The 24,904-nt window shown below is 29.4% G+C and overlaps 1 protein-coding gene across 1 annotated transcript; it reads left to right on the top strand.

The window, feature by feature from the left end:
- Positions 1–1,477: 1,477 nt before the first annotated feature.
- LOC129965539 (putative uncharacterized protein DDB_G0282133) lies at positions 1,478–24,829 on the top strand. Its single transcript, XM_056079514.1, has 4 exons — positions 1,478–1,613; positions 9,850–12,504; positions 14,569–17,961; positions 21,727–24,829. Exons 2-4 carry the CDS (start codon positions 9,865–9,867, stop codon positions 23,740–23,742), a joined length of 8,049 nt encoding a protein of 2,682 aa, XP_055935489.1. The 5' UTR covers positions 1,478–1,613; positions 9,850–9,864; the 3' UTR covers positions 23,743–24,829.
- The last annotated feature ends 75 nt before the right edge of the window (positions 24,830–24,904 follow it).

Here is a 24,904-nt window from a genome sequence, read left to right as displayed (position 1 = left end):
TACTTAAGATAAATAAATCGATGACTAAAAATTGAAGCGGAAATTTCACTTAGCATTCATTTCGATCAGATAAGAGTACAAAAGTCGAAGCTTAAGAAAACACTTACTCAGTCCACAGTCTGCTCTTCCACATCTGCCACACACTTAATTAAAATCATTAAAAAATATAAATTTTAAAATATATTTAGCACATTCGTTGATGATAATGCTATAACATTTATTTTTCATGGACAAAATAACATGAATGATATGGCATTTAAATTTCTAAACCAAAATATTCTGCATTCAATTCTGTAAAATCTTAAAAAATTACATTTTTAAGTAATGGCAAACTAGTTATTTCTTTTTTTTTTTTACTTTACATGTTATAATAAAATCAAAATTGTTATTTCGATTGTTTGAAACAATTATTTCAAGGATAAATTAAAAAATTTTTTTTCCTTCGATAAAAAAAACGTTTAAAATATTTCTCCATCTGATTGATTTCTATTTTTTACTACTTTTTTTTAATGCAATGTATGCAAAAGAAAAGCACTGTAAACATACAAAGACGACTCTCAAAATATTAATGTACCTTTTCATTTTTAAGGCGAACCGCATGAATTAACTAGATGCAGTAAGAGAGGAACTAATTCATTTCATGCTATGACCTAGAGTGAAAGAGGGGGAGATAGAAAAGTTACAATATGAATTTCTAAAAAATGTTAATTTCACAAATGGATTTTTTTCTTTTAAATTTCTAATTTTAAATTACAATTAATAACAATATTAATTTTATTATATGTTATCGTATTTATTAACTTTCAGATTGCCTTCTCGAAAATTGAATTTAAAATTCTTTAAAACTTACTAATATATTAAAAAATTATCTCGGCTATTTTTTTAAATCGAGTTTTACTGTCATTCCAACTTTTTTAAAAGTTATGACATTTAAAATAGTTTTAATAAGAGTTTATGTAACTGCAAAATAGCGGGTGATTTATGTTTTATATTAAATAAATATACTTTTTCATTAAGAATATTTATTATATGTATATATTTAAAAATAAAAATGTTTGCATCCTATATAATGCCGTGTATTTTAGTTAAATATAAATTTAATTCACCATATTTTATTCAAAGTCATGAACAATAGATAAATCCAGACTATTAGGATAAAGCGAAACAAAATCCAATTTGGATTGTTCATTAATCCGGACGATAAAATAGTTTATAAATCAATTTACCTATCATTTAAAAAAGCAATGCCAGACAATAAATGTATCTCCGGTCGAAAATGGTCTCTCTGAAATGACTAGGGAAATAAAAAGTTTAGTTTAGGAGGTTTTTCGAAGAAACGAAAGTTAATCTCTTGCATAAACATGCGCGTGTTATAATTTTTTTAAGTTTTCTACCCATGCGCAGCAAAGCGAAAGTAGATAATGTTATCGTAAAACAGACAGCTCTCAACCTGTTTTTAAAAGAGGGAGTTCCCCGGGTATCTAATTGAGTAAGAGAAATCCAAAACTGAAATTTCTTCTTATTACAACAAATGCATAGAGGCCTCCGTTTGTTTTATATAAAATGTTACACGTCTGCATTAGATGCTAAGTTTGATATCGTAAGAAAAAAAGGTAAGCTCAATTTGTGTGCCATTTTTAAAAAAATTTAATTATTATCTGCTTTTATTTATAGGAGAACGATATTTTTACACATTAAATTAAAGTGACCAGATTTTGTATATTTATAGGAGAACGATATTTTTTACACATTAAATTAAAGTGACCAGATTTTGTAAATTTCAACCCAAGGCAAGTTTTTGGTTGCAAAATAATTGCAGGTTTGTCCCTCTGAAAATTTTTAATGAAAATTGTTTTCTATCAAAAGTAAGAAAAGATCCTAAATTATTAAAAACTTTTAAAAAGAAGACATAGAAATATACAAATATAAACAATATTTTTTGTTATTTTTCCTGCGGTTTAATTAATTTAAATTAATTGCATAAAATAATTAGAATTGAAGTATTTTTCACAAATATTTTTAATTAAATATGCTTCAGATTTTATTAAATCTCAAATAAGCACTAAAAAAATTTCAGTGATTATTAACAAAATTCATTAGTAAAATTAATCATTAATAAAATTTCTGTGAAGAAAAAATATTTTTAAACATGGAAGAAAAGATAAAATCCTGAATTACTTCAGTTAACCTAAAACGGCTAATCACTTTAATTTAATAAACTTATTTCTTTAAAATATTCTTGAATTCGATTAAAAACGAATTTTATGCCATTTTCATTAAAATTTATAAATATTAAATTTTATAAAAATAAAATGTAATTTACTTTTTTCACGTGACTTCATTGCTATCTATTTTATATAGCTTTTCGTGACGCCATGTTTTTTTTTTTTTTTCTAAAAAATGTGCATTGTATTCCAATACAAAATTGGTACACTATATGAGAATATATTACCTCCTTTGGCAACTGCAATTTAAACATATTTTATTTCAGGAAAAAGGTTATGGAAGAAAAAAATTATTTGAATTAAGTTATTTAATTTTTTTTTCTTTGTGCACCTCTAATAAACAGGTTAGTTTAATAGCGATGTTTTTCATATTGGAATATAATAATTTATCACTTTTTATGTATAAATTAAAATATGATAAAAGGCATCTGAATTTTGAAACATAAATAGTAACATGCGAAACAAATATGGTACTAATTAATAGTTTTGATTGCTCGTGAAGTTAGTTACGCGTGTAAATTTTCATCAAATGGCTTGAGACAAATATGTTTTATTTTCTAGATTTCAAAAATTAATTTTATTTATTTATTTTGTATGTGAAGATTTCAAATTTAATCTGTAATTTAAAAAAAATTCGTATTTGATAAAGAATTATTTATTTTAATTGTTGAATGTGTAAATTATGTAATCAATTTTAGAATTTTATAAAAAGCATATAAAATATATGATATAAATGTATAATGCTTTGCATTTGTAAACAATTTATATTTTTATTTCTAAATCAGATCTCATTTCATCCTTTTTTCTGGGAACTATAGTACTTGGAATTTTTAAAAATCGAAGCCCAAAATTGACATATTAAAACAGTCATAAAAATTATTTAAAAAACAAATGTTTAAAAACTGAAAGTTCTTAATATTTTAATCCATTATACATCAATGTCTAGAACGACTATTATCTGTAGAGGACAAATGTACAAAAAATAATAGTTAAAATTATGTATTAAATTGCACGGTATTCAACATGTTACCTCTCTTATGATATTGAAATGCCAATGACATTTTTATGAGTGAAACATTTTATGAGTGACAATTTTATAAGTGAAAATTTATTTTGTTAAGATATCATTCAATGCCATAGTGTTATATTATATCCAGAAGAAAAAAAAGAAATGCATCTAATACTCCCTGTGTCCATAGATTCTGTGCTAGCATTCCTTTTAGCGTCATTTATATATATAAAATAGTGTGTGTGTGTGTGTGTGTGTGTATATATATATATATATATATATATATAATAATTTCATCTAAATGCTCAGCGTAATACATTGTTTCGATTGTGTAACCTGCGCAAATATCAGTGAGAACTTTTTAAGGTAGTGTCAGGATGCTCGGGTTCAGTTCACCATTCTAATGTTAATACTTCCTTCTTATTAAGTAATTGAAATTCTTTTTGAAAAAAAGGAAAAATTCAAATGGATGTTGCGTGTGCGGTTTAAGCTCGGGATACATGAATCATTTCACATCATTGGAATTATGTCATTGCAAAATATATCACCAATGTTTAAAAATGTCAAAATCGGCATGGCGAGGAGTGGAAAGCTGAATTTCCCATCCTTCTAAATTACTTAACTTTTTATCTAGAGTGCTATTTGGAGTGGACGCATGATGAATGCGAAAGGGGAAAGAGTGGCTTGAGGTTTCTGATTTGGTATAGTTTAGTTTAGTTTAGTTATATTGATGTTTTGATTTTAAAACGGACCTCGTAATTTTGAGCCACGGTCAGATATCGAGGACGACTCACTTGAGCTGCTCTCTCTGAACTTCCACACCACGCCAGAGGGAAGGTGTTTGGCCCCGACAAATTTAGCATACACCAGCCCTGCTTACACAACGATTCAACAGTAGAATCATGTCTCGAACCCTAAACCTTCCGGATTCAGCTTTACGCTTGACCACCGTGGCCCGTCTCGAGGCCTCAGGATTTCAAGTTCGAAACTTAATTAAACAGCTGGTCTGCCGTTTATGTGAACATGATACATAATACATTTGACATGGAGAATCAAACGTTCTGTGGCTGAGGAACTGGGAAAGATTGGATGAGGTGTTTCTCTCATTTTGTGATCTTGATTCACAAATGCAAAGACCGTCCCGAAATAGACCTTGTACAGATTCAAAGTAAGACTTTGATATGCCTAAACTAAATTAACTTATTACCAGATACAGCCGCTTGTAAGTGTTAACTACCTGTACATTCGGAGATACTAAGCATGTGGCTATGTGTGAGGTTCAGGGCACCGACATTTTAAGAAATTCAAATCTAACAGATAATTAATAAGATAATTTCCAGATTTCTCTTTTCTTTTATTATAAGAGAAGATTTCAAGCATTATCTCTCATTCAAAGACATCAAAAAATGAATTGTTCAAGAGAAATGAATTTAATTCTATTGAAGTGATAACACTGTGATCATGAGAGTGAAATCTCTCTCTCTCTCTCTCTCTCTCTCTCTCTCTCTCTCTCTCTCTCTCTCTCTGTTTTTATCTAAAGAAAGAAAGAAACTTTTGTTTGAATGCAAAAACTTGGAGTGTGTCAATGTATATCTGTAACGAGCGATAGACATGAGAGATAAAGGCAAGGTTACTTACATTTATTTCTGATCTGAATATAAATTTTCCCGAAACTTAGAGAACTGGTGTGTGTTTGAAATACATCGTAATATATTAAGGGGCACTGTGACGTGGTGGTTAGGTCTCGGCTTTGGAACCGGAGGGTTTCAGGTTCGAGATCTGACCCCGCCGGAGAAACGTCCTGTATGCAGGACTACTGCATGTTAAGAGATGGGTGCTAGCTCATATGTTCTCGTCATCTGACAGAGGTTCAAAATTACGAGGTCCGTCCCAAAATATCCCTAGTGTTGCTTTAAAACGGAGCGTTAATATAACTGAACCATGATGTGTTTTTTTTCTGTGCTCCATTGAATTTGTTATTAGCAGAATATTAAAATTAATGTCTATAATTCGCATTAATTTTGATTAATTTAAATTCATTAAAAAATGTAAAAGAATGCATTGTTTTTTCTGAATTTTTAACCACTTAATCAGATGAGGACTTTACTGCGGTTCAATATTTTTAATCAAAAAGCAATAAAATCAAATACCAAATCAATTAGTATCTTTACAATAATTCTATATAAATGAGTGCCTCATTCGATGAATATTTCATACAAACGAACTCATTTGTATTAAATAATATTTCTTTGCCTCAGAAAATAAGACTACGGTCGACTTGTAGTAAGATATTGGCTTCGACGCTGGAGGATTGCAGGCTCGGATTGATAAGAGAAAGTTTTCCGAAGAGTTTGTATAAGATAATTTAGTAGAAGATAATTTAAAGCACTGAGATTTAATTTTTTTTGTATGCTTGTAAGTTCCCATATTTAAAAAAATAAAGTTTTGTAAATAAATTAATAACTGTGTGCTGGTGAAGGATGACAGTTCACCAATCAAGAATGTAATTATAAATTAAATTATTGCTTTCGTCTAGTTCTCCTACAGTACGAAAGTCGCTATCTAAAATTTTTAAAAACAAATTATAATATTTAATAATAACGATAGTAAAGAATTATGAAATATATATTAAATACTAAATATAAAATTGAATGTAATTTATTTAAAAAAACAAATTTTTAAAAACCAATTTGTTTTTTTTATAAAAACAAATATCTGGAGGTAAAAGCAGATTTGTGAAAGCGAGAAACATAGAAAATAAGAAATTAAGCCATAATGAATATAATAAGGAAGAAAATTCGTAAATATTCCTCAAAAATTTAAATACCAATTTGCTTAGAATTCTAATGTTTGTATAAGATAATTTAAAGCACTGAGATTTTTATTGATTAAAGATGCAACAATTATTTAATTTAATTCAATACTTAAAAGTATGTGGAATATTTTATACATCGAAAACGGAATCTTTTTGTTAAAAAATATTCCTCTCTCTCTCTCTCTCTAATTTACTACGGTTAATGTGATTAATTAGTTATCTCTTAGAATAACTGTGTGTGTGTGTCTGTGTGTGTAAGTGTGTGTATGCTCGCGCGCGCGTGTGTGTGTGTCTAATTTACTACGGTTAATGTGATTAAATAGTTATCTGTTGGAATAACTGTGTGTGTGTCGCTAATTTACTACGGTTAATGTGATTAATTAGTTATCTCTTCGAATAACTGTGTGTGTGTGTCTAATTTACTACGGTTAATGTGATTAATTAGTTATCTCTTCAAATGACTGTGTTTGTGTGTTTTGTTATAAAACTGACATTCCAAAATTAAAGAATATATCAGCTGACTTTACTTTTCTTCTGAATTGGACACTTTTAAATGCATACGATAATATATATTAAAATGTCTAACAATATTTTTTTTCTGTCAGAAAGGCCATTGAATTAGGCTCCTGCTACAAACTTAAACATGTATGTAACCGTAATATATTCTAACTAGTTATTGATTTAATATGCAATTAAGTAATCATAATGATCGATATTCCTGTCAAAATGCGAGTTCAGTTTGCCTTTTGAAGAAGTTGAAAAGCCATTTTTGGTTGCTCAAAATAAGAACCATTTTTTTCTCTAAACTACAGCATTTACATAATACAGGGTGTTTCATAAATAGAGGTATAAAAGCTCAAAAAGAATTAGAAAACAACAAAAGAATGAGAATTCCAAAGGAATCGATGACCAGAAAGTTTTTTGACTTCACTGTTCAGGAGAGAGCTAAGAGGAGATTTCTGATTTTCCTTCATTCCAGCAGTAATCGCTGTCGGAAAAGCATGCAACTTTAAAATATTCGTTTATTTTAATTATATTAAAATAAACGAAAGGTTTTAAAGCAATACTATGACTATTTTGGGACGGACCCAGTAATTTTTAACCTCGGGCAAATGATGAAAACAACACCTAAACTAACACAACCTCTCCAAACTGCCACACCATATCAGAGAGAGGACGTTTGACCCCGACAGATTTAACATGCACTAGACCCGTTTTCACAACGGTTCTTCGGTAGAATCGGGTCTCGAACTTGAAGACCTATGGTTTCGAAACCGAGACCTTAGCCCCAAGCAACAGTCTGCAACAATATAATAACATAGAACTTGGAATTACTGTAGGAGTTAGGAACTCTAACTACTGTATGTCCACCATGAGAACTCTAACCTCGAAATATCTTCATTTATGGCGGTCGCTAAAAGAACAAGTTAGCATATGAGAATGCCATTTTGTAATGGTAGAAGTTTCTTCTATTGGCATGCTTAGGATTAAATGAGCTCCATATGATATTAATGCATTTCATTTTTGAAAACGAATTATTAGAGAACCTGGAATCTTGAAAATATCAAATTTCCCTGTCCTACGTATATAAAAAAACTAAAGAATTATTTGTATTTCTAACGATTAAACAATAAAGCAAAAATAAATAAATAAATAAATATGAAACGTAATATACATTAGGAAGGGTTCATGCCAAAAGAAAATTCATCACTTTCTTTTCATTTATACTAACGAGGGGAAATTAATCTAGTTGAACACCAAGCAATTATATAATTAATCGCAATTATTTCAGAATTTTTGTTAAAGTTTCTTTATATCTTAATATCAAGTAAAATGCATGAAACCTTTTCGAAATTTACATCTATTTGCTTTCTCTGAAAGATGTATTTTCTAAAATATAAAACTAGTCACTACTATACTTAAAAAAAAGAATACCTAAAAAAATGTTATACCTAAATTTTACTTGCATCTTAATTTGACTACAAAAACACCTTCTAAAACATGATGAACTTCATAAAATTCATATATAAAAATGTTCAGATTTTTTTAATAAATTAATTGCATGTTTAGACATTACATAAACTCCGGATTTAAAGAGAAATTGAAATAAAATTGGATTTTTCTTATTTCATTTAAATATCACTAAATTATTTCTACCGAAAAAGATGTAAAAGTTTACTTCAGTTAATAATTCAGATGATTAGGTATTCCTTTCTCCAGCTTGACAAAGTAACCCAATTATTACAAAGAAAACATTCTCTAACGAATTGCCATTTCATAAAGTAGATTGGAAAATTTGATGTTTTTTTTTCTCAATTAATATCAGTAATTATCGAAGCAAAACTCTACAAAATTAAGAGCAATATTGCGTGATTATGATTTTAAAGTCTCTCTTTTTTTTTTTTTTCTTAACTTGAAAAAGCCTTTAAAAATAACGCCATAAAAAAAGCACAAAAAAATTAACATATAATGAAATTCAATTAATTTAAATCAAAATAGGTTAATAAAATTTATTAATGTAGGCAAGCTATGCAAATCTAAAGACGTGCAATTGCAGCAACTTCGAGAAGATGATGCCTCAAATCAAATCGGCATCACGAATAAACTCGCCAGCAGGCTTCCGATAGATTTCTTCTATTCAAAATGGATCTATCAAAACTTGCTCATATAGAGACAGCCATACATCTAGATACTTCGTTACAAGAATTCTCCTAGCGGACAAACAGTAGCTTACTTCACTACGTGCCACAAAATGTGAGACGCGAAATGTTTCACAACCCCCTCTATCGGGGGTTGTGCATGTTGCCCCAATATGACGCGACGGCTCCACTCCAAAGAAGATGTATTCGGGTACTTTTGAGTATGTCATTTGATAAATGATGATTAAGCATGGTGAATAGGTTGCCTGGCCACTTTAACCGATTTTAAGTAGCGTGGACATCATTCTTTGGGGGGGGGGAGGTGCATTTAAAGTTAATATGTATGAAACGCATACAGTGTCTGAAAATCAAAATGTTTCCTGCTGTATCCACAAATCCATGCCCCGTCGGTTTCTCATGTGCATCATGTGCAAAAATTGAAACTTCGGATATCTGTAGCGTTCTGAATCTTATAGATTACTAAAGCTTCTGCAATATTTATGCGTAATACATGTTTTCAGTAATTTCCGTCGTAGGTTCTTTCATTTCTTGAACTTTCATTCCATGACGCTTCCCGCCATGAGTTCCAATAAAATTCTCAATCTTTTTGATGTTTTCAGTTTCTTTTTAAATTTTTTACATCTAATTATTAGATATCTCACATCTATAAAGATATTAAAATACTGTAACTGAGATAGAAGTAAAGGTATTGAATATAGTTCAAATTATCATATCGAAAAACGCATCAATAACTGATCTCAAGTATGTTCCAACCCAGCCCTTCTTTTTATCTTTTTTTTTTCTTTCCCCGGGACACACCAAATGCCTCGCGTCTTGCGATTCTCTTTCTAGAAATGTGAATGTAATTAAGAAGCGCATGTGAAGAATGAATCTCAGTGTTTCCTATTCTCATAGAAAGTATAACTTTTAATTGAAAATAATAATATTGTTACTTTAGATGCGTGTTTTCTCCCTGTGTATTTACAAATATATTTCACAACAAGAAGTTCGTCAAATATAATTTTCTTTGAAGACTAACCTTATCGCAAGAGCACATTGACTTTCTCTTAACATAAAGAAAAATTGTTTAGGTTATAATAAGAATTTAAGACGAATATTAATAAAATGTTCATAAATTCTTGATTCTTTCATACTTTTTAGGTATTTTTGAAAAAGATGGCTCGTTTGCTGATAAAGGCGAAAATCGAAAGTAAAAATAAAGAAGAAGTACGACTCAGAAATACTTTCTCGGAAGTTGTAAAAGTTGTCGGAAGCAATGCTACTTTCCGAAGCTGTTTTATTGCTGAATACAATAATTGGTGCCAGAAAATTCAGTCGAATATTACTTTTTTAAATGGAAGTCATCAATTCTTTTCAAATCAAGTGTCACCATCAGCTGTTCAACGATTTCTTGTTACAGCCTATGTAGCAATCTGCTTCCTCGAGTCCATAAGAAGCAAAAATAAAGATTGTCTTTTAACTGGTATATTCTTTTGCTCCCTTCTTGCAGTGATGAGTTTATCGACGACTATCATAGGGCTTCTCTCTGCAACGCCAAATAAATCCATAAAATCCATTTTCAATTTTGTATCCATCATCAATTTGGTGTCGAAAGATATCAGTCATAGACTTAATAGAACTAGAAGAGAATTTAAAATTAATGCTACTCCTGATATATTGTATACGATTTCAAGAGACACAACTTATCTTAGACTTTCTCGGTGGAGTTTCTTTTTTCAACTGCTATTTTTTAACTTTCTGTCTTGGTTCAACATTTACGGTACAGTATTTGCTGTCCAAGTGTGCGTGATTCTAAAAGTTCTCTCTTTTATGGAAGAACTGGATGAAGTTTTGAAAAGTTTTTCTTTGATCATGTTATTCATCAATGCCATTATTCAAGATATAAAAATCAGAAAAGTTCAAAAAGAAATGCATTATCAAAGTTATTGTCTTGCTGCCGAAACGGAGAAATTTCTCACTTGGTTCCGTGACAATTCTAAGTTGGATGAATTGCTCGAACAGTACGAATTTATAAAAGAATCTGTATTTAATATTTTTAGCTGTGAAAATGACATTAAAAAAGTTACATCATCTCAATCTTCCATCTTGTTTGCCATCGTCGTAATAAAAACATCCAATGGCTTAGCAGACAGTATTAATTCCGAAAATTTTCAAAACATCCTCCAATTCTTACTTTTTAATGATCCAAATGCGGATTCAAATACAAAAGTACAATTGATTTCTGATAAAAATCTTGATATTCCTTCACTTCTTCAAACTAAGAATGATTTAGCCAATTGCATGCTTCAGGTTGGGACTGTATTGAAAGAATCCAATTTAGCATCCAGTATAACGGCTGAAACTACTGAAGGAAATAAAAGCTTACCAATCGTACCGAAGGTTTTGAATCTTAAAAAAACACCACCTGTTGAAGAAAAATCTTCAAAAAAGTATTTGAAAAATCCAAAGAGGATTTCAAAGATACCATTATCAAAGAATGCTTCTGAATATGTGAAACAGGTTTCAATTAGAAATAAAGAAATTAGGCTTGGTGAAACTTCTGATAGAGAAAGACATATGAAAGAAAAAGAAAAACGCCAAAGTATAATAGAAACTACTTCTAAGGTTACCAAAGGTAAGAACTTTGACCCCGAAAAAGACACACTGTCGACTTCTCTTGATGGCCCATCATCATCTGTGTTAATTACGAGGGAGAGTTCTAATCTCGGTTCTGAACCTGAAGTAAACAATGAAGGTACAGTGTTGAATGAACATGATAAGAAAGTAGAATCTCTGGGTATGACTGAATGTTTTAAAGTTCAGAATGATTCTTTAAACTGTAATGATTACGATACAAAATATATTACCCAAAAGAATGTTTATCAACAGTCATTAGAAGATAGTGGGAAGCCTTCAGAAGAAATAAGTGAAACTGTAGTAGGGTCAAGACACAAACAAAGAAAACGGAAGACAATTTCAGAGAATAATGATGAATTGGAACCCCTGACAATGCCTATTTCTGATTCAAAAGATAATATTGATTCCACTGATGTTAAATTTGCTGCTGCTTCAAATAAAATGTCAAATTCAGTAGAAGTATCAACTGAAGATCATAAATCTATAGATTACGACCAATATATTTGTTCATCCTTGCTTTCGATGATGCGACGTTTATCCATTGAATCACAGAAACAAGAAAATGATGCATCAAATAATCAAAATAATTTTACAATAGTCAAGGAAGGAAATAATATAAATAATAATTCTAATATTTTCTCATTAGGTTCTACAGATTTGCTTAAAGTTGATTCTGAAAAAGAAAATCCCTCAAATAAGAATTTCGAAGGAAGTCGTTTACAGAGTGATGATAGAATCAAAGAAGCTGGTTATAGTGATTGCCAAGAATTTCATATAAAAGATCTAAGCAAACAGATCATAGGACAAAATGGTAAAGAAAATGAAAACCTCTCGAACAATAAATCCAATATTTTTAAATGTGAACCCATGAAACTATCAACAAAGGATTCAAAAAAAGAAAAAGTTTCTGATGAAAACTTCAGCATTCAAAAATCGAAATTAGAAGAAGAAAGAATTGAAGTGAGCAAAGAAGTGAAAAAGGAAGCAAATCATGACTCTTCTGAAATCTCACATAATTCTGATAATAAAACTTTCATAAATACGAACTCTAAAGAAGAAAGTGGAATTTTAGGAAAAAATAAAAAGAAAGAACAGACAAGTAGAGATAAAACACTTAGATTTTATCAGAATAAGTCATTGTCAAAAAAAGCAGAAAACAGCACATGTTGTAACGAAACAGTAAGTTTGAATTTTTATATTTAGTACCGGAATTTTTGAATACTATAAGTAATAAATTTTAATGCTTATATAGGATAAAACTTTTGGTTTATAAAAATAAATTTAATTATCATGTCAGCAGGATAATTTCTAAAATACTGAAATACATGTGATAAGCAAAATCTGAGAAGTAATTTTATAAAAATAGGAGAAGCAAGCTATATTGTCCAATTTGCCCCTCCCCAAAAAACCAAATCTTATACCTGGATTAAAATAACTAATGTGATCACTACCTAATCGATACTAACATCTATACATTTAAAAAAATATTCTTCTTCAAATTATCTAGGAAATTTTCTTATCCAAAAATCCAAGAAATTTATTCTTATCAGAATTGGGCCTATAATTTCCCTTTAGAGGAATTTAATTATTTTATTGAAGGTCATTCAAGGTGATGGCATAATCAAATGTCAAAAATAACTGCCCATAATTTTTAATAAATTTAAACTGGGCTGACACAGCGCATTTCATGTGTAGCAGATAATCATGAATAAACACCATTTAATTGCATAATCATGTACAAGTTTTAAAAATCATGCAAAACTCAAGTATTCAATGCTTAAAATTAATGCTTATTAATAATTTAATTAATGCTTATTAATAATTTAATTTTATTCAAAATTTAGATTGTCAAAATTTAAAAGCTTATGAAAAAAAAAAATTGCGAAATTCTCACCCATGCTGAAAAGTATTAGCAATTCCCTTTGAAGCTCATGCATCTTTAAAATCTACTTAACAGAAAAGAGCATGTAAAACATAACAGGTCTCGTACTCAAAAATGCTATTTTTTTTTCATTAAAATCATTTTGTTAGATATTCTTTAGTCCTTTAAGAAATAATTATGAAGAGAAGAAAAACTTTTTTCATTAAAATTTATTATTTCTTTTATTAATAATTTCATCTTACAATATTTTATGCATTTCTTATTATATTTCTATTGTCATAATTCCACTCCGTTTAGTATGATAAATTACTTAATTTTACCTTTAGAAAAGTATTTCTCTACATTTTTTAATATTGTAAGTGAATGTACAAAGCAAGTAAATATCTAAATACTTTAAAATGATTCAAAGCCAAAAAATGTATATAATTAAAAGGTAAAGATTTTATTTACGTTTTTGAAAAATAATTTTCTATTTCGTTGCAAAATATTTTCAATTGAAATTCGTTAAAAATAAACAATATGAGATATTTTAGGACAATTACTTATAGCTTGATTTGATGCTGCATGTCGAATTTCATTAATGATTTTTTTCTTCCGCAATTGAAATATATTGGGCGTTTAGTCATTAACTTTAAATTTATCTAACATTTAGTTCAAACATAGTAAAACTCAAATTTCTTTTTTTTTTCTTGGGAGGGGGGGGGGGGGGTCTCGGAATAAAAACTTATTTTATCTCTAACCTATAACTTCTTAACACTTTCAACGTTACAGACAAGTTATTAATTCCAATATCAATTCTACCGGCTGTTGACGTTTTTATACAAAAAAAAGAAAAAAGTAAAGCTATTCTTCAGATATATATAAGAAAGTTCAACCTATCTAACCTGGCATAAGATACAAATTTTAGCCCACAGAAACCTGTAATTGGAAGTATCTGAGAGACGAGATATCTCGTCGGTAGCGTTGAAAGTGTTAAATTCAATAGATGTTCTCAAGCAGAAATGTAGAGCGCTAGTTTGGAATCAGAAATAATTTATATCCATCTTATTTTTATATATTTACCTTATCTTTATTCCTTATATCTTTTTGACTTTTTAATACAAATCATCAATTTTTATGTTTAAATCGGGTTGAATAAAACATTTTAATAAGAGTTGTAGAATTTTTATTTAAACTTAAATATTCTTTTGTCAATCATATTTATTAAAGCAGAAATGTTAATTTATTTTTGCCAATTTGAAGACATAGCAAATAGAATCTTAAAAAATGTTTACTATTCTAAAAGTGTAGCGAAAGCGAAAAGTTTAAGAACTCATATTTTGAAATAATGTTTCAAAATAAAAATCTCCTTCTTTTTACAGATAATTGAGCCTAGGTCAGTCTCACAAGCAATATTATTCACCTCTGAGACAGTATCTGAAAATCAGGCAGCCCAAAATCAGAAAAACTTCTACACAGGATATAAGGCTTCCAAACTTGAAAAAGATAAACTCGCCGATGGTATAGCTAAAGAATCTTGTGATTCTCAACAAGATAAATATATCTTAATAGATAATAAATCTTCTATTCAAGTTGAAAATCAATTTTGGCCTGTTAAAGAAGATAAACTGTGCAGAAGTAATGAAAGGAAGCAAATCAAGGATGATGAAAAAGAGCGTTGTAGGAAAAAAGAAAATGAATCAACCGTTGATAAGCAAGATCGATTTCCAATTAGTCATGAAAATAATATTTCCGGTCAAAACGAAAATATTTATTCCAACCATCAAGAAAATAGAGTCTTCAACAATACAGAACATGAATTTTATAATTCTAAAGGAAATCAACCTTGCAGTGTAAAAGGGAAAGTATCCCAAGATGAAAAACAAAATGAATATTGCGCTGTTGAAGACTATGGAACTTGCTGTGATGAAGAAAATTTATCCAGCAGTCATCAAGGAAATCAAATTTCCAGTAACATTGAAATTTGCAATGATCCTTTAAATCCTAATGATGAAAATGAGAAGGTATCTTCTGATAATAAACAAAATGAAGCCTTTACTATCGAAGATCAGAAATCTTATGGTGATGGTGAAAATGTACCTTGCAGTGATCAGGAATATAAAATGTCTAGTAGCAATGAAACTTACAATGATGATGTAAATAATCTTGATGATGAGAATGAGAAGACATCTTCCGATAATAAACAAAATGAAACCTCTGCTATTGAAGATCAGGAATCTTATGATGATGAAGAAAATGTACCTTGCAGTGATCAGGAATATAAAATGTCTAGTAGCAATGAAACTTACAATGATGATGTAAATAATCTTGATGATGAGAATGAGAAGACATCTTCCGATAATAAACAAAATGAAACCTCTGCTATTGAAGATCAGGAATCTTATGATGATGAAGAAAATTTACCTTGCAGTGATCAGGAATATAAAATTTCTAGTAGCAATGAAACTTACAATGATGATGTGAATAATCTTGATGATGAGAATGAGAAGACATCTTCCGATAATAAACAAAATGAAACCTCTGCTATTGAAGATCAGGAATCTTATGGTGATGTTGAAAATGTACCTTGCAGTGATCAGGAATATAAAATTTCTAGTAGCAATGAAACTTACAATCATGATCTAAATAATCTTGATGACGAGAATGAGAAGAAATCTACCGATAATAAACAAAATGAAACATTTGCTATTGAAGATCAGGAATTTTATGATGATGAAGAAAATGTACCTTGCCGTGATCAAGAAAATTTAATTTCCAGTAGCAATGAAACTTGCAATGCTGATCTAAATAATCTTCACGGTGGAAAAGAAAAATTACTTCCTAATGACAATAGAAATGAAACTATTAATTATAAAGAGGCTGAATTTTGCGACGCTAAAGAAATTATACCTTACTGTGATCAAGGAAATAAAATTTTTAATAACAATGAAATTTGTATTGATGATGAAAAGAATCCTGATAGTGAGAATGAGATGATGTCTCCCGATATTAAACAAATTAAAACTTTTGAAACTATTGAACATCATGATTCTTCTGATGATAAAGAAAATGTACCTTGCAATGAACAGGGAAATCAAATTTCCAGTAACAATGGAATTTGCAATAATGAGCTAAATAATAATAATGATGAAAATGAGAGGGGATGTCCCGATAATAAAGAAAATGAAACTTTTGATGTTGAACATCATGATTCTTCTGATGATAAAGAGAATGTACCTTGCAATGAAAAAGGAAATCAAATTTCCAGTAACAATAGAATTTGCAATAATGAGCTAAATAATCCTAATGATGAAAATGAGGAGGTATGTCCCGATAATAAAGAAAATGAAACTTCTGCAGATAAAAATGATGAATCTTTTAAAGATGAAGAAAATATACTTTGCAATGATCAGAGAAATCAAATTTCCAATAACAGTGAAATATGTAATAATGAACTATATAATCGTAATGATGAGGATGAAAAGATATCTTCCGATAATAAACAAAATGAAACTTCTGTAGATGAAAATGATGAATCTTTTAAAGATGAAGAATATATACTTTGCAATGATCAGATAAATCAAATTTCCAATAACAGTGAAATTTGCAGTTATGAACTAAATAATTTTAATAATGAGAATCATAAGGTATCTTCCGATAATAAACAAAATGAAACTTTTAATGTTGAAGTTCATGATTCCTGTGATGGTAAAGAGCAGATACCTTGCAATGATCAGGGAAATCCAATTTCCTTTAACAATGAAATTTGCAATAATGTACTATATAATCCTAATGATGAAGATGAAAAGGCATCTCCCGATAATAAACAAAAAGAAACTTCTGCAGATGAAAATGATGAATCTTTCAAAGATGAAGAAAATATATTTTGCTGTGAACAAGGAAATCAAACTTCTAGTAACAATGAAATATCTGGTGATAAACTAAATAATCTGTCTAATGAGAATGACAAGTTTCCTCTTGATAGTAAGCCAACTGGAACGTTTAACTCTAAAGAAAATGAATCTTCTTCTAGTAAAGAAAATACATTTTGGCCTAGTCAATTAAATAGAAATTTCAGTGACAAACAAATTAAAAATTTCAGTGCAGAAGAGAATAAACCTTGCATACAGGAAAATAACTCATCTTCCGATTATAAGCAAAATGGACCCTTCAACATTGAAGAAAATAGTCTCTGCACTGGTCAAGATAAAGAAAATGAAATTTATATCTCTGAAGGAAATGTGCCTTACGTTTCTGAAGAAAATGAACCAGGAAATGGCCTTTGCAATGTTCAAGAAAATAGACGGTGCAGCGATGAAGAAATTGAATTCTATGATGCTCAAGAAAGTGAAACTTGTGATATTGAATTTAGTAAGTCTTGCGATACTGTCCAAAAAGATCCAAATCTCAGTCATGAAAAATATAAACCTTTTCTTTCTGAGAAAAATAAAACACTGTCCTCAGAAACAACATCAAATATTAACTCAAGTTATATAAATAATCAAAATGCACTTGCAGATAAATTCGATGGTTGTAACTTTGAAAAAGAACCGAATAAATTTAAGACCAATGAAACAACTCAATCAGAAACAGAAATAACAAATAACTCTCCATGCAATTTTCTTGATGAGATGAATGGAATTAAAGAAACCACAACATCCAAATTCGAAAATGGAACAGCTGCATTTTCAGATTCTGAACTTTTATCAAACGATGACAGAATGGCCTCACGACAAAAAGGATTCACATGTATTGAAGAATATGAAAAAATACAGGTAAATATATGAAGTTATATATCATAATTTAATAGCTGAAAATCGATATCTTATATCCTTTATCTTACCCTATGTCAACCAATCATAGCATTCTTTAACCGCGAAACTTTTATAATGTAAATTTCATCATTGTTAGATTTATACAAATAAAATAATTGCAATAATTCTGAATTAACCTACCAGATGTGTAAATGAAGCAGGAATATAAATATCCTTGTTATATTATAAACAGGAATATAAATATCCTTGTTATATTATAAACAGGAATATAAATATCCTTGTTTATGTTCCATTACTTAAAAAAGGATTTTTCAGAATTTTATTAGGTTTTTAGTTAAAAAATTGATTGAAATCTTAATGTTTTCCTTCAATAACTCCGAAGCAGATTATAGCATAAAAGCAATTTTTACATCACTTTAAAATTTAAAAAATAAACTTTCAGTAATGCTAATTTTATTTCCATCAATTATTTTTTTAATTTCATTGCATTTTAAACATATTTTAAAGCAACATTCTTTGTTGCTTTCATTCCCATGAAGTGATACGGAAATTTGAAGGTAAGAGTGCCAGCTCAGTTGCGGTTCTCGTCATCCATTAGCGGGTCAAAATTACGAACTTCATTCCACAAATATCCTATGTTATTTCAAAAAGTGATGTCAATATTACTAAATTAAATATTATTTTAGTAATTGGATTTTTAATCACGAGGGTTGAGATGATATTAGACATACGAAAGAAAGAAAGCTTCTCACATCGCTAAAAGAAGGCACAAGACATTTTATCGTTCGAAGCATTTGAAAAACTTCCTGATCGCTTGCTTTTAGGTCAATTCGCATGACCCTTTCCCTTCAACTGTGAGGTTACATTGTGAAAGCTATACATTACTCGAAAAATTGCGATGAGCTATTCGGAACAATAAATACAGAATGTTCAATATTAGTGTTCACGACAACGCCCATACAGCAAATTCCTTTAAAGAAATAGCTTCAGAAGTCTTTCTTGGAACTTTTTAACTCTATGCCCCCGACATTGCTTCAAATTTCAGTTTGTTTTTCAGTTTTATTAACTTCCTGTTTTAAAACAACACTAGGGCTATTTTGAAACGAACGTCGTAATTTTAAGCTTCTGGCAGATGACGAGGACGACACTTCAGCTGGTATCCCCCTCTCCAAACTTCCATATCACACCACACTATCGGGAAGATGTTTGGCTCCGACTGATTTAACGTGCACTAGACCTGCGTACATGAAGGTTTTGCGGTGGAATTGCTTCTCGAACCAGGAAACCTTCCGGTTCCGAAGCCGAGACCTTACCTCCAGGCCACTGCAACCCTATTTTGTTTCCAGAGACTTCCATCTTTTACTGAAAAAATTTCCTGTAGTTATCGCTTTCCCACCTGACAAAGGACTGTAAACAACTCTGTCACACTGGCTCTTTAACGTTACGCCATTTCTTTAACACTTTGTCATCAGCATAAAAAAGTAATCTTAAAACAATTTTTTTTAATTATTTAAAAAATCTAATTTTTTATACCTCTTTATTTATTTAACCCTTTAAAGGGCCATTTTTTTCTAGTCATGTTATGTTAAAATATTTTAAGGCTTGAAATTAGAATAAGAAAAGGGGTTCATTTAGCTTATTAGATCAATTTAATTTGATTAATTAATTAATTTGGTTTATTAATAATTAAGTAACAAATCATGACACATAATTTTGATTGAGATAAAGAACTGAAGCATCTAAATTTCTGTCTTTCTAAAAAAAATTGTCAGGACTTATACCAACCTACAAAATTTCATACAAAGATTGATAAATTTGGTGGGAAGCATACTTCCCTAGGGCCCTAGAAAGAGTTAATTATAGATAATTTCTTATAATGTGATATCTTGGTTTAATTTTTTAAAATTTATTTTATGGAAATTAATTTATTGTGAAATTGGTCTGATCGGAGATTGTGATTTTAAGATTCCATTCTAATAATAACCTTCAATACTGACCTGAAGAACATTTAAGCTTATAGTGATATAGTATGGAAACTTAAAGAAATAGATGACAGCTCTTATGTAATTTTCGACATCTGATCATGCTTAAAAATTGTTTCTTTTCAAAGTAGTTGCTGAAAACTTCAGTATGGCTCCATTATCCATTTAAATAAAGTTGATTATTTGAAACCGACACATAAAATGAATGCAATTTCTATAATTTGTGTTAATATATGAAGGCAATATTAAAATAAATTCACCAAATTTTCCTTTAATGTTTTAAATGCATTATTATTATAATTATAATGATTCACTTTGTTGTTTTCACTACGTTACGGGATTATTTTTTTTTTTTTAGAAATTTTCGAAAATAGTTATATTTTTTAATATAATTATTTGAGTGGCAAAAATATTTTAAAAATCGGGGGAAAAAAGTTTTTTTTTTCTTTATCTAAAAAGAAAAATGAAGCAAAAATCCTCTAATTTAGATATTTTTCAAATGATTTGCTTAAACTTTTGCAGATAACTTAAGATATATATTACCTAGCTCCTGAACTAAAAAAGTAAATTATATTATTATACATTCTTTAAATATTCTGTTTCGACTGATAAATAACTTAAATAATAATAAATAAATTGATAATAATTTAAAATAAATAACTAATAATTTCAATATTTTTCACATTGTGAAGTACGAAAACAAGTATAAAATATTTCTAAATGAATAGATTACTTATTATCTAGTTCAGGAACTGCAGAACAAATTAAGAAATTATTATATCAGTTTGAACAAAAAATCTGCATTACATTTTTAATTTATGAGGTTTTTCGTAAGAAAATTCTATCAAATATTAGAATTTGAGAAAATAGCATCGAAATATGTAAAATGGCATCAAAACTTATGTAAAGGGAAATATGAAAATCAGTATTTCCCAAAAAAACAGACTTAGAAACTAAATTCTAATAATTTCATAAAGAAAATTGTTCAAACATTAAAAATATTAAATTTTATAAATTTGCAAAAGGAAATCGACTTTTCAACGAAGTCATCTACCTTAAATATAAAAAGCGTACAGACATTCGTTATACCATTTAGCTTTATTATGGTTAGTTATGGCTTTCTCTGCAATATCAACTTCTGCATTTATTGATTATAGTTGAAATAATAATGTTTCATAACTGTTAAACCACTTTAAAACTCAATAACTAGCAAGTTATGGATGATAAAAATAGAAAAAAAATGGAAAGATAAAAAAACAAATCTTTCTTTCTTTTTTCTTTTTTTTTTTGCCATAAATCAAAATTTAATGGTCACATAATTTTCATATAAACTTGCAATTGGTTTGATGATGTCTTTTCTAAAATAAGAAACTTTTACTCAACATTTAACACCGGAAATGTAGCATTTGATGACCTGAGCAAAAGAAATATTGCATAATAACATAAAAACGTGTAATTCCTTTTTGACAGTTGAGTTCCAGATTGAAAAACGGTAAATTAAATTCTAGACAGTTACTCTGACAAGTTTTTACCATATGTAGAGCATCGTTGTATCAATTATGGAGAATCGGTAAATGCAACATGGAATCTCAAAAACCAATAAGTTTTGGTTTTAATCATTTTTTATTTTTCATCCTTTTTACAAAAGTGGTATCTATCTATCTTCATTCACTTGCAAGTTATTGTGTTTTAAATTTGTTTCGAATTTATGAAATATCATGTATATTAGAAGAAATGTTCTGGCGATTAATGCATTACAATAATTTTGTTGCTTGATTTTCAGGAAATGCAGACATACCATTCAGAATCATCTTATGGCACACTAAACCCTGACAATTTAAATCAATCGGATATACAAAGCAGAAAAGATTGTGAGCAATCAAATAACTTTGACGATTCAGGATTCTGCGACAATATTTCAGACAACAATATTTCACAAGTAAATAAAAATGCTGACTTAAAGCAAGGTTTCTCATCCAATGAAAACAGATGCTATATCGAACATTGCACAAATTTCGAAGAAGCTGCTGATCAATTCTCTGAAGCGGGTAATGAAGGTGCTGAATACTCTAAATCATCAGAACCAGTTGAATTATCTCCATCTGAATCTGTAGAATTACCTCTATTAGAACCAGATGCTACAAAAAATTTTCCAACAGAGCATGTACAGTTGCCTTCATCAGAACCTGGCGAATTACGTATATCAAAAACTACAGACTTAATTACTCCAGAAATTGAAAAAATGCATCCATCAGAGGCTGCAAAATTACCTACGTCAAAAAACTCAAAGTTTCCTCCATTAAAACCTGCAGAATTATCACAATCAGAATCAGAGGAATTACTTAAGCTAGAACTTGCAAAATCACTTCCATCAAAAACTGCAGAATTTTCTGCATCTAAACCTACAGAGCTACCTCCATCAAAATCTGTAAAATCACTTCCATCAGAGTCGGCCGATTTGCTTGAATCAAAATTTGCAAAATTACCTGCAGCAGAACTTGTTGAACCATCTCCATTAGAGGAATTTCCTTCATCAGTATCTGCACAATTATCTCCATCAGAATTAACAAAATTGCCCCCAGAATGTTTTGTTTCAAAATCAGTGGAAGTGTCTGCATCATCATTACCAACATCAGAGCCTACAAATTCAATTCTACAACAAATTTCAGAAATGCATCCATCAGAGCCTAAAAAGTTACCTGCATCAAAATATTCAAAGTTGCCTCCGTCGGAGCCAACAGAATTTCCTATATCAAAACCTAAAGAGTTACCTTCATTAGAATTTGTAAAATCAGCTCCATCACAATCAGCAGATTTACTTGAATCCAAATTTGCAAAATTATCTGCAACAGAACCAGCAGAACTTGTAAAATCTTCTGCATCAGAACCTGAGGAATTACCTTTATCAGTATCTGCACAATTATCTCCATCAGAAGTTTCAAAATTATGTCAATCAGAATTAGGAAAATTGCCCCCAGAATCTTTTGCTTCGCAATCAATGGAAGTGTCTGCATCAAAATCTACAGAATTGTCTGTATCAGAGTCTGCAGGATTATCCACAGCAGAACTCCACAGGAATGATGAGTATTCTAGTACTAGGTCTGAAGATGCTGCATATTCTTTGGAATCTTGGAATATAAACAAATCTCATCGCAAAAAATACCGAAAAAAGCAGAAAACGCCAGGCCGTCGTTCTTCGGGCATTAAACAGTATACCTCAGAATCTAATAACTCCACACACGGACGTTGGGACAGTGATATGGGAGAGAAAGCGGCTGAAAAGGCTATATGCGAAGAAAGTACAGCAATTTCAGAGCAAAATGAAATAGTTCTAGCGCAGCCAGATGTCTATCACATTCGAAACCAACCTCTTGTTTGTAGTCTGCGTTACAATAACTTGGATGTCGATATCTTTCAGCCTCTCTCTCGACTTAAATTGAAATTAGGGAACCAGTTTCGTAAAGATCACAACAACAGTGAAAATAACGAAATGGTGACGAGTGAAGCATCTTCTGTAAATCAAAATCTGAATTCTGAAGATGATTTTACAAGTGAAACTCAATCCATTGATGATTCAACGGACCAAAACACAAGCGAAACAACAGTTTCACAAGCAAGTGGTGTAATTCCAATGTCTAATGATAATCGACATTTTGAAAGCAGAAATGTAAGCTTGCGCTGTCGACCAAAACGGATTGCAAATTTGAAATATAGTTATTCATCAGATGGTCAGAAGATATCAGTTAAAAGTAAAAACACTAAATTATTCATACAAATTCAAAATATTGACAAAAAATGAATGAAATGTTTTGTAAAAATTTTTGAAGATGAGAGAAATTTATTACCTTTTGATTAGTGCCTGAATTTTATCGTTTTATCACTCTTAAACTAAGGCTTTTCAACTCAGATTCACACTGTGAAAACGATTATATAGTATATAGGAATTAGGCTAGTTTAATGTTTTTAATCTGAAAACTTCACACTTTTCAATTATATTAAATGTCGCCTATACATCTAATTCATTTAGATGAATTCGTAATCAAGATTTTAAAATAAGTTTGTTTTAAAATTGATTTCTTTTTTAGTTAAATATGTCGGTATCTTCTTTTCTAGGTGATCTTTAAGAGAATAATAGTCCAAAGTTCTTCATTTATTTCTTTTACTATTGTACAATGTATTTAATAAAAAAAAGCAAAACTAATTGGGACAATTAAAATCTTCAAATACTAGATTATTATAGATAGATTCAATAGACACTACTCTATTGATATATCTATAAAGTTTGTTAATTAAAGATATTTATTTATTGAGATCCTTATTTTAATTATTGTTAAATTTTTTAACTATATTGGTGCACCTTTAAACTTAAAATTTTTCATTTTATCCTGGTTTGTTTATTTATAGATTCAGTTTTCTTAGTTTGGAATTTTGAAAAGGAAAAAAAAAAGAATTATATTTATAAACTTTGAATTATCCCAGTTCCGATGCCGAATACTATAGTTTTAGAGACTTTGGCATCTCATGTTGTATTGTTCTTCAATATCATTCTTCAAATATAGTTGCAGAAATGACGAAATTTCAGTACAATTCTTCAGGCTTGTGCATTTAATGTTTTTTCATTTCTCAATGATTATTGTATCATTTATGTTTTCATTTTTCAATGTAAAAGTATTCTAAAAATCTCAAAAAAAAAAAAAAAATTGCAGAAAAATGAACTTATCTCTCTTACCAGTAAAAGTAGTTAAATAAAACTTTTGAGCAAATCTTGGATATAACATTTTTGCCTTTATTTTTCAGTGCTGTAGTTTTGTAGTTTTTGCTATGTGATATGTGCTTTTGCTTTGCAAATATGAATAATGTAAGAAGAAATAAAAATTTTATTTCTTATTAAATTAGTTTGTTGGTTTTGTTTCAATTTTTCATCTTTCACAAAAAATTCAGCCGTTGAAATGCTTCAAATG

This window comes from Argiope bruennichi, chromosome 4 (assembly GCF_947563725.1).
Source record: "Argiope bruennichi chromosome 4, qqArgBrue1.1, whole genome shotgun sequence".
NCBI lineage: Eukaryota > Metazoa > Arthropoda > Arachnida > Araneae > Araneidae > Argiope > Argiope bruennichi.
Note: the sequence above shows the minus strand (reverse complement) of the source record. Positions and strands in the feature narration are given on the sequence as shown.

Excerpts from the sequence above, each read along its gene's own strand:
- LOC129965539 (XM_056079514.1), top strand. The coding sequence starts at position 9,865 with ATGGCTCGTTTGCTGATAAAGGCGAAAATCGAAAGTAAAAATAAAGAA. Across the intron at positions 12,505-14,568 it reads GCACATGTTGTAACGAAACA|ATAATTGAGCCTAGGTCAGT; the intron begins GTAAGTTTGAAT and ends TTCTTTTTACAG. Across the intron at positions 17,962-21,726 it reads AAGAATATGAAAAAATACAG|GAAATGCAGACATACCATTC; the intron begins GTAAATATATGA and ends CTTGATTTTCAG.